The sequence below is a fragment of the Chanodichthys erythropterus genome, chromosome 9 (assembly GCF_024489055.1).
Source record: "Chanodichthys erythropterus isolate Z2021 chromosome 9, ASM2448905v1, whole genome shotgun sequence".
NCBI lineage: Eukaryota > Metazoa > Chordata > Actinopteri > Cypriniformes > Xenocyprididae > Chanodichthys > Chanodichthys erythropterus.
The window spans coordinates 37557385-37568500 of record NC_090229.1 but is presented as its reverse complement, the minus strand read 5'-3'; the positions used below and the strand labels follow the sequence as shown (position 1 = coordinate 37568500).

The 11116-nt window shown below is 36.0% G+C and overlaps 1 protein-coding gene across 2 annotated transcripts; it reads right to left on the bottom strand.

Annotated features, from left to right (window-relative positions):
* Positions 1 to 328: 328 nt before the first annotated feature.
* fgf17 (fibroblast growth factor 17) lies at positions 329 to 7293 on the bottom strand. 2 transcript variants are annotated; one of them, XM_067394099.1, is made up of 5 exons: positions 7063 to 7293; positions 6630 to 6666; positions 5931 to 6111; positions 5251 to 5357; positions 329 to 841 (listed from the first exon to the last, which is right to left on the bottom strand). In XM_067394099.1, exons 1-5 carry the CDS (start codon positions 7092 to 7094, stop codon positions 551 to 553), a joined length of 648 nt encoding a protein of 215 aa, XP_067250200.1. In that variant the 5' UTR covers positions 7095 to 7293; the 3' UTR covers positions 329 to 550. The 2 variants fall into 2 exon arrangements, with proteins under 2 accessions (XP_067250200.1, XP_067250201.1); XM_067394100.1 differs by having other exon boundaries at positions 5931 to 6075.
* Positions 7294 to 11116: the final 3823 nt, after the last annotated feature.

Here is an 11116-nt window from a genome sequence, read left to right as displayed (position 1 = left end):
AGGACAGATGTTTAAAAATGTATTTTATTATAGCGATTTATTTAAAATAGGAATCTTTTGAAACATTATGTCTTTACAAAAATCAATATAATGCATCTTTGCTGAATAAAAAGTATTCATTTCTTTCCGACCCCTGCTGCTACTTCTCATTTGTTGCTAAAAGTACAGGAACAGTTAGCAAACAATTGATGAGAATCAGCTGGAGATATTTATTTCAGACACATGAGGTATAATGTAAAACCACTGTTGATTCATTTCATTTTACATTTATATTCCCCTCAAAGGGAAATGGCTCTTTTATTGTGTTTTTACTATTGAGCATATTGTCTTAAAGTCTTTACAAAATGCTCACACAACACACATACAAATACCAGCTTATTAAATATATACATTCTCTTTTACCATATTTACAAGTCACCCTTTGCACTGAGCATCCGTTCAGCGTTGTTGGCTTCATCAAGTCCATTAAGTACGAAAATATATAAAAATAAAGCTGCCTCTTCTCAGTATTAACAGGAAAATAGTCTGTGAGTTTGTGGAAGTGTTGGTGTTAGGAAGCGGAGTGGGCTTTTCTGTTGCGTTTAGCCCGTCGGGTCGGAGGGAAGCTGATGAACTCAAAGTGTTTGGGTTGGTCCGAGTTGGGGAAGGGAAGAGGACCTTTGTGGAGGCGCTTGATGAAGTGAACTTCCCGCTGGTTCTCCCTGGTTTTGGAAGCCTTGATGGGCCGACCCTTTCTGCTGAAGGCCACGTACCAGCCTTCATATTTAGCGTTCTGGAAGGCAGTGTAGTTGTTCTCCAGAACGATCTCTGTGAAGATGCAGTCCCTTCCCCTGCCATTAGGCTGTGATAAAGAGACAAGAAGTCACATGTTATTTCACAGAACTTTAAAGTCACCATGAAACCAAAATGGGCAACTCTTGTTTGTTTTTTCATGGAATATTGCAGTATTTATTTAAATGATTTATCCGTTCACATTATTATTATTATTAATTCATGTGCCTATCAGAATATCTTCCCCTCCCTCTTGCAGCATGATGATGAGGGCGGGGCAACCTGTCACTCACATGAGATCCGCCAATAGCAAACCACAAGCATCAAATCAATTCCCCACGGACAAAATCAAGCCATGTGTTCTTGTTCCAATTTTAATTTGTATTATATATAATTCAGTAATTATAGTATTTATTAAAAGACTTTGATTTGGAATATATATCTATGTTTTGCGTGTATCTGTACTGATGTGAATATTTATAGCCTATTCTGAGATGTATATTTTTACAGGCTTTGTTTTATGTTTCACTAATCTCAGCTGATCCGACAGAGGTCTTCTCTTGTGAATCTTTAGCATACTTTTAAAATGCACACTCATTATAAATAATATAGCCTACTGTAAAAGATTATACTTAAGTGCAAACTGAACTGAACTTTTCAGACAGTTGCATGTTATTTGCAATTACATTAAAATGTATTGGACTGTGGAAAATGTACTGGTAATTTTCTGGCAAGACATTATCCTGTAATTTTATGGACACAACTCTACAACACAAAGAAATGCATAATTCAAAATACAGGTAAAACACCTGTAAAAAACCAATATGGAAAATTCCTTTATATTTATACAGTACTTTGTGCTGTTTTTGTGTTTTTTTTTTTTTTAACAGTGCATAGTTTAAATTTATATTTAATTCCATTAGTTGAAGAGTGTTTTTGTCCTACTTAAATCAGACTCTTTATGTGTAATTTCATAATTACTTCTGTTGTCATTGAAATATAGTGAATGTACTGACAAGTGTAAATAAAATTTAAAATCATTTCTATTGAAACTAGATTGGCATGCATTTAAATATATTTGTAATGATGAAGTTGCAGTTACGTAGATTTAAATGTATTAACTTTAAATAAGTTAAAAATATAATCAAGTGCTATATGTGCTTTAGTATGTTAGTCAGCACATCAAAATAAGTATTCTTTACAGCATGATGAAAAGATTATTAAAACAGGAAAGTAAAACTTTTCATTTGACATAATTACAATGTGCATTTTTACTCAAGTTTAAGTTACTTAAGTGTATTAAGAAACATCTGCAAGTACAGATTTTTTTTTTTTTTTTAATATATATACATTTATGTACAATGAAGCGCACTAATTGTTAACAAGGGTTGGACTTCATACTGACAGCTATCAGTATGGATGTCTGAAGTTTTTGTTAATTATCTCAGTTAAACTTCATGTCACTGCTGCTCATGGAGAATAAAACATCTTTTATTATTTACATGACAGACTTTGTTTCACTACTAATCCCAAACTTCCAAAAGGAATTCAAAGTGTTTTTAAACGGCTTGTATCTTATGTAAGCAAGCCTCCGGCAGTCGAGCACTCATAGTCTGTGCCCTCATCTCTCAACACCGCTCAGGGCCGCCCTGATGCTCTCACTGTCTCCAGCTAGTTGTCCCAGAACTTTGTCTCATGGCAGATCCATAGACATTTTTTCCACTTCCGTGAAGGAAGATGTGGCCTGACATCTGACTAAACACAGAATGGGTGTGAAAGCCGTTTCCTCTACAGCCTGGCAGTCGAGTCTCAGGCTGACGTACGCTGATCCTCGATGCCGTTCACACTGTCCAGCTGCTGATCTACATGTCCTGCTCTGCTTCACCCGTCCCAACGTTTGCAGGGATTTTAAGCTTTGGCATTTTGATAACTCTTTTTGTATTTCACAGGAAAGCGTCATAAGAGTTTGGAGTGACTCGAGGGTGGGCAGAGACGGATTTGTATATTAAAGGGGTGATTGATTATGATTTGACTTTTTTAACTTTAGTTAGTGTGTAATGTTGCAGTTTGAGCATAAACAACATCTGCAAAATTACGACGCTCAATGCAAAGGAGATATTTTCTTTAACAGTGACTGTTTAAGGACTACAACAAACGGCTGGTAGGAACTACACTGTAAAAAATGACTGTGATTTTAACAGTAAAAGACTGTAAAAATGCTGCAGTGAAAAACTGTCAATTGGTTTACAGAAAGTTTCCGTACTATATACGGTGAATAACTGTAATAGATCTAACGTTACAGTTAATGTAATTTTACGGTAAAACACCGTTAAATTCACAGTTTTTGAAAGTGAAAAATAACAATTCATTGTAAAATTTACAGTGAAAAACCGTAAATTGACATTCCCACAATTCACTGCGTGACACTTCATATTTGATATATTTTCGTTGAAATAACTCTGTTTCTTCTTAGTTTTTCTCATTTTTTTCTAATCAGTTATGTACATTACGGTTTTATGTTACATCTAATGTTGTTAAATTAATGTTTATTGCATTATTAAAATTTAATTTGTGTGTGTGAATGACACTGTGTGCATCTTCTATATATTAGTATTGTCCTTCTCAGCTTGTGGAAAATCTGCTTGTGATGAACTTTGATTCATCATGTGACTCTTATCACCACTGTGATTGGTGACTGTCAGTGTATTATAAAGGTACAAAACAGATATTAGTACTTCATTAGGTTGGTAAATTAACATTATATCAGTTAATGAAATACGTTATTTTACTGTAAATTTAACAGATTTTTTTTTTACGTTGCTACTGTATTTTTTACGGTAAAGTTATGGCAACCACAGCTGCCGTTTTTTTACCGTAAATTTTACTGGGATTTTTTTTACAGTGTACAACAAGCTTCTTCCCGGGTTAGTGACATCACTAACCCTAAAATTTACATACCCCACCGAGAACACGCAACAAAGAGGGTGTGGCCATGTAATTGCAAAACAGTACGTAACACAAATGCAATAGCATATCATAAAAGCAAGATGACAGCAAAAGTTATAATCGTAATTAAACTAAACTATACCTGTTGTATCTTCATGCAGCATACACACTCTGGGGACATCAGAGACTTATTTTACATCTTGTAAAAGTGCCATTTTATGACCCCTTTAAGTAGCCCCCCCCCCCGATATTATTTCAAAATGAAAAACAAGATTATTTTGCATGTTTTAAGTAACAAACTCACTTAATTTTGACTTATTATTTCTGAAAACAAGACAATAATTTTTACTTCTCTACACTCTAAAAAATGCTGGGTTAAAAACAACCCAAGTTGGGTTGAAAATGGACTAACCCAGCAATTGGGTTGTTTTAACCCAGCAGTTGGGTTAAATGTTTGCCCAACCTGCTGGGTAGTTTTACTTAACTCAACTATTGTTTAGAAATTACAGTATCGCTTACTTAAAAAAAATATATTGAAAATTAACATTTATTAATATGTTTAATAAATGAACATTTTAATTTCATTTTAGATTCATTTTAAGTCAGCCATATAGTCATTTTCAAACAATAGTTGGGTTAAATAAAACTACCCAGCAGGTTGGGCAAACATTTAACCCAACAGTTGGGTTAAAACAACCCAATCGCTGGGTTTTTAACCCAGCATTTTTTAGAGTGTAGAAAATGCTTCTTGATTTAAAAAGTTTTTAGATTTTGGACTGGAAACAAGTAAAAAAATCTAAGTAAGAAAAGCATTTGTACTGGCTAAAAGTGATGTCTGGCCTATAGGAAAATTAACATCTTCACCCTTTATTCAAATATTAAAAATTTTGTAAGCATATTGCGTAGTTTAAAAACATTTTTTTTTGGCCAAGATGTCATACAAAGAAATTATGAACACATGCAAAAACAAAAGAGAACCAATGAAATATTAATAACTGTTATGTTGTTGTGAATGTTTACTTTTTCTGCTTTTTGTTTTAATGCATTTTTTGCATAGTAAAATCAAACCTGTAGCCAGTTATGCCAAATAATTTTGTCAGATAAGATATTTACCTGATAAAATTATTTGGCATAACTAGCAACAGGTTTGATACAATGCAAAAAAATGCATAAAGTGTTTTGTTCTTCCCTCATATATAAATCACCTCAATATTTAAAAATCTAAAATATTTTCTTCATATTTGGATTGTTTAATGGAACGTGTAGGTCATTAACAACACATTTTCTCTCCAGGTGTCACTATATCCGAGTGAAACGGCTTCTCGAACAAGAACAAATGTATGGCGGGGCTTGATTTTGTCAGTAGGGAATTGATTGGATGCTTTTGTCGATCTCATGTTTTAGACAAACACTTTTAACCCAATCGTGCAAAATCAAAGATCCATTTTTTTGTGAAGTTCAAAATACATTTGCTCCAACAAAAATGAAATATATTTTCCAGAGAAATCTCCAAAGAATATGATGAATACATACCTTGCCCACGAGTTTCCCCCTGCGGTTCATACAGAGGTATCTGCCGCTCTCTGCTCCTTTGATCCGGACACGACTTCCGAAGGTGTCCGTCTCCACGTAAAGTCTGGCTGTGATGCAGCACAAGTGTTAAACCAAACAAAATAGAACAGCCATTTATCAATATTATATATAAGGCTATATACCGAAATCAATATGAAAACATTTTTGACTGCAGTGTAAAAGCTGACCTAAAGTCACTTTTCGTGATGTTAACAATGTAAATAAGCTGATCCAGTTACACACCGTTTATTATTATTATTTATGTTTATATGAAATAAATTATGAAAAGTAAGAAAGAAATGACAAGCAGTCAAAAAGCACTGAAGTGTTTAATGCATGCGATTTTAATTTAATGTATTAATCAATATTTTTAAGATCTCAAGTATATTTATAATTTAGTTATATGCGCAATATCATGATTTTCAAGACGACTCGAGTCAAATCAGTCTCATTTCCCCTTGCTGTTTGAAGCAAATTATCACATCCTAATCAACACAAAGGGGAAACGATTAAGCAAAGAAATGTCTTTTGAACTATCAGCAAGTCCCTTTTCAGCCAATAAACCAATCAGCCGCGAAAACAGCCCTATCTGCACCGAAACCTGACGTGAGTTAATTAGTGTGAATGAATGAGCGACTCACCGAAAGTGTTCCCGTCCTCGGCGGTGGCGCTCACTCTCTTGCCCTGGATCTGCACGTGTCGGCCGCTGGTTCGGCTGTACAGCTGGTAGACTCGAACCTGCCGCCGGCTCAGCTGGTCCGTCAGTGAGCCCTGTTCCCTCACATACTGCTTAAAATTAGGAGAAGGGTGATTCTTCTCCCCCTTTTCGATGCAAAGGGAAAATAAGATCACATGTATCTCTCTCTCTCTGTTGCTGGAATAGAAAACCTGCTTCGTTTTGTAAATGCCAGCAAGAGCACTGATCTAACTCTAGGTCTATATAACCAACGCTGATATATGCGATAGACAATGATTTATTAGGCTCATCTACTCTACTAGTGCAGTAGTTCTCAGATAGGGACCCGGGGCCCACTAGAGGGCCTCACCAACCTAAAATTATTTTAAACGAGTTACAATTAAGTACTAATCGATGCTGATTAGAATGTAGTTAACTAACTTTATTTAATATGCCCCCCAACACTATGTTATTGAAGAACCAACAGTTATTAAAACTTGTAATCGACTTTGAAGCATAGAAGGATCAAGTACCAAAAAGCTTGAGAACCCACTACAATATTTAAACTAAATGTTATTTCCATAAGCATGCAATTTATATGAAACACTAAAGCTTAGTAGGCTGCTAAAAAACAAACACAAACAAAAGAAAATGTAATATTTACCTGCGCGTGACACCACACCACGAAGAAATGAAAAGAGCTGCAAAGTAAAACAAAATAAAAGTGAGAAAAGTTGGTCAGTATGCTAGATATATTAGCATTATATCATGCAATTTAAATCACATAATTTAAATACATAATCATAACAATAGTAGTTCTCTAACGTTGCTTTCAGTTAAGCAAAAACGACTTATTATCAAAAAATTAAATAGAAAAGAAACACATTTTCACTATATATGGTTCTTGAGTTGGTTGCATGGTTATTTGGAGATTAAAACACATTTCCGATGCACCAAAACAAAACATTTCCAAAGAATTTTAAAGTTTTTTTTTTTTTTTTTTCCAAAATCTAAAAATATTCTTCCACAGCATTAACCTCTAAAATATCTATCTGCAACCTTAAAGATGAAATAAATCGCTAAATATCAATACTCACATGTACAAGCAGCGCTGATTTATTCCATACATTGTGTAAACGCAAAGTAATGTTGTATCCAGGGTTGTGCTGAATGATAATCCAGCTCGCTGTGATCTCCTGATTAAATGAGCGCAGTCAAATCCGTACGCCAGTATAAAGACTGCGGGAGCGCTAGATCTTTAAAAGCCCCTCAGATGCGCGTCTCCGCAAACACATGCGCGGATAAATCCGATTAGGAAAAGACCGATCCACATACAGTCCAGAAGATTATGGAGTTCCATCATATGTTTGATAGCAGTCGCAGAGTTTTCATTCTAATGGTGCTGTGTGCCCAGTGTGCTCTTGATGTTGTGTTGCCACTGTCACTCGTGGAGACGCGCAGTGCGCTCTGCGCGTCTGGATACCTCACTGCGCCAGAGTGATAGACGTCAAGATCCCTCCCATGTGCGTTGCACCCCCTTTCCCCTTCAGAGACTCCTGCACTTAAGAAAAACCGAACATGTTCAAAAAATGAACATGTGGAGGTGTTTCTAATATCTACAGTAAGCTATATAAATAACTCAAATCACTAACTTCAGCAAGAGACCATGTGACTATCCACATGGCACTCCACTCACAACCTACAGTTGTCTTATATGGTTCCTGGTGTCTCCCAGTTTCACCCAAGCTCCCATCTGATGGATGATTAATCTTTCCAAATGAACTCTGATGTATTCAGATCATCCTCTGTATTTAAAGCTTTGAGGTTCCCTCAGAAAGGGGTGTGCCGCATGATGTTTGTTAGAGCCCATCTCAGTGTTGGTCTATCCCCATGAAGGGGCCGCGGCTCACACCTTTTGCTAACCTGGTAGCTCTAATGAGATAACAATGGCAGCCTTTAATCACAGGACTCCAGCGGGCTTTTGTTAGCTCCTGCAGAATCAACATCAAGCACTAACGATATAACGTCAACAGGATGCTCGCTTTCCGACGCATAGTTAAGTTGCATCACGGCAATTAGTGCTGTCTTGCAAGTGTGACCATACCAGAGCCGCCACTTGGTTCCCTCAAATGAAAATTTGTGTGAACTTTTCCACCCCTGGAAGAGTGAAACTCAAGGATTAGCTGTTGACTGTAAATCAGTGTTTCTGGGTTTTGCTTCAGAACTCAGATTGGTTTTCAAGTGGGGACCCAACCAAACCCATATTTCATTTAGTACGTCATGTATTTTTCTTTCATTTTTGTCTCTTGATCTGACCAAATTGGCATATAATTTGTCTAGTCAGTATGGGCTAACATGTGAAAATACAAGTTTGATTGGATGCACCAAAGTTTGGGCCAAAATATGTTGAAGTATGTATTTTATTGGATGCACAACTTCCATATCAAAATCAGATGATATGGAAAGCATTTTCCTTCTCTTTTAAAAGTCAACGAGCCTATTTGCTATCCTATGCAACGTTTTTTTTTTTAATTTATTAGTGTTTTTTTATCTGCAACGTGGATCATGACCCATCAGTTGAGAACCACTGCTGTGAGTATATTTATTTATAGAAAGTGTACCGAATTTTAGATGCTTCTATTTTATCATATCTAGGCCATATTTATTAATAGTCTAACTCGTTGAATGAATTTTAATTTGTTAGCTGCCCATCTGACTAGGCAGGATGGACCATGACGCAGAACCTGATTTCACCAAGTACAACATGTTTCTGGATCAACATCCCAATCAACCAGTCATATTAAAGAACAAGTTTACAATTTATGTCAAGTTTAGGTTTGGTGCTTTTACATCAGTGTTATTCACCTATCATTTCCCCTCTGATTTTAGGAATAATTTATGGGTAGGGTTAGGTTTAGGGGTAGAGATATGGTTAGAATTCAATTTTCAGACAGGAATGTTGTTCCAGGATCAACAAAATATGTTGACCCAGGAACGCGTCTAACTCAGGACGTGTGGATGGTGACAGACGTGGACGTGACTCTTGGCATTTATTGCAAAGTGTTCTCCACCCATCAGTTTGTATTTTGCTAACGATAGGCAGATATTCAGGAGGGTGTGAATAGTTATTGGTGATAAAGACGAGTGAGACAGGTGTGTGTTTGATGTGAATGTAACTGGAGGACTGAATAAGTACATTCTCACAGCTCAAGTCTTTGTTCTAATCTAAATCTGGCAGGATTCTAAAATCTGCACATATTTTTCCACTGATATCTTTATTATTAAATTTAATTTAATAATGAGTATTAGATTTTCAAAATGTAATTAATTAGAATTTTATTAGAATTTAGTCTGTTTTTTTTTTTCTGCCATTGATTGTTTTTGTTGCTCTTGGGCATGTCCAGACAGAACTTTGTTTCTGCACTAACTTTGAAAGGTGAAACCTTGGAATGGATTTTAAAGGGTCAGTTCACCCAAAAATCAAATTTCTGTCATTAATTACTCACTCTCATGTCGCTCCAAACCCACAATCCTTTGTTCATTTTCAGAACACAAATTAAGATATTTTTGATGAAATCCGTCATCAAATCCGCGTTTCTGTGTTTGGTTGTGTTGTGAGTATTTGCAGTGCGTTTCTGTATTCAATTGTGTTGTGAGTATTTGCGGTGCGTTTCTGTATTTGATTGCATTGTTAGTGTTTGCAGTGTGTTTCTGCATTTGGTTATATTGTGAGTATTTGCTGTGCATTTCTGTATTTGGTTGCGTTGTGAGTATTTGCATTGCGTTTCTGCATTTGGTTGTGTTGTGAGTATTTGCAGTGTATTTCTGTATTGGGTTGTGAGTATTTGCAGTGCGTTTCTGCATTTGCTTGCATTGTTAGTGTTTGCAGTGTGTTTCTGCATTTGGTTATATTGTGAGTATTTGCAGTGTATTTCTGCATTTGGTTGCATTGTGAGTATTTGCAGTGTATTTCTGTATTTGGTTGTGTTGTGAGTATTTGCAGCCCATTTCTATATTCGATTGTGTTGTGAGTATTTGCAGCGCATTTCTGTATTCGATTGTGTTGTGAGTATTTGTAGCGTGTTTCTGTATTTGGTTGTGTTGTGAGTATTTGCAGCCCATTTCTATATTCGATTGTGTTGTGAGTATTTGCTGTGCATTTCTGTATTTGGTTGCGTTGTGAGTATTTGCATTGCGTTTCTGCATTTGGTTGTGTTGTGAGTATTTGCAGTGTATTTCTGTATTGGGTTGTGAGTATTTGCAGTGCGTTTCTGCATTTGCTTGCATTGTTAGTGTTTGCAGTGTGTTTCTGCATTTGGTTATATTGTGAGTATTTGCAGTGTATTTCTGCATTTGGTTGCATTGTGAGTATTTGCAGTGTATTTCTGTATTTGGTTGTGTTGTGAGTATTTGCAGCCCATTTCTATATTCGATTGTGTTGTGAGAATTTGCAGCGCATTTCTGTATTCGATTGTGTTGTGAGTATTTGTAGCGTGTTTCTTTATTTGGTTGTGTTGTGAGTATTTGCAGCCCATTTCTATATTCGATTGTGTTGTGAGTATTTGCAGTGTGTTTCTGCATTTGGTTGTGTTGTGAGTATTTGCAGTGTATTTCTGTATTGGGTTGTGAGTATTTGCAGTGTGTTTCTGCATTTGGTTATATTGTGAGTATTTGCAGCGCATTTCTGTATTCGATTGTGTTGTGAGTATTTGTAGCGTGTTTCTGTATTTGGTTGTGTTGTGAGTATTTGCAGCCCATTTCTATATTCGATTGTGTTGTGAGCATTTGCAGTGTGTTTCTGTATTTGGTTGTGTTGTGAGTATTTGCAGCCCATTTCTATATTCGATTGTGTTGTGAGTATTTGCAGTGTATTTCTGTATTTGGTTGCATTGTGAGTATTTGCATTGCGTTTCTGCATTTGGTTGTGTTGTGAGTATTTGCAGTGCGTTTCTGTATTCGATTGTGTTGTGAGTATTTGTAGCGTGTTTCTGTATTTGGTTGTGTTGTGAGTATTTGCAGTGTGTTTCTGCATTTGGTTATATTGTGAGTATTTGCAGCGCATTTCTGTATTCGATTGTGTTGTGAGTATTTGTAGCGTATTTCTGTATTCGATTGTGTTGTGAGTATTTGTAGCGTGTTTCTGTATTTGGT

Excerpts from the sequence above, each read along its gene's own strand:
- fgf17 (XM_067394099.1), bottom strand. The coding sequence starts at position 7,094 with ATGTATGGAATAAATCAGCGCTGCTTGTACAT. Across the intron at positions 6,667-7,062 it reads AATCAGCGCTGCTTGTACAT|CTCTTTTCATTTCTTCGTGG; the intron begins GTGAGTATTGAT and ends TTTACTTTGCAG. Across the intron at positions 5,358-5,930 it reads CGAGGACGGGAACACTTTCG|CCAGACTTTACGTGGAGACG; the intron begins GTGAGTCGCTCA and ends GCTGCATCACAG.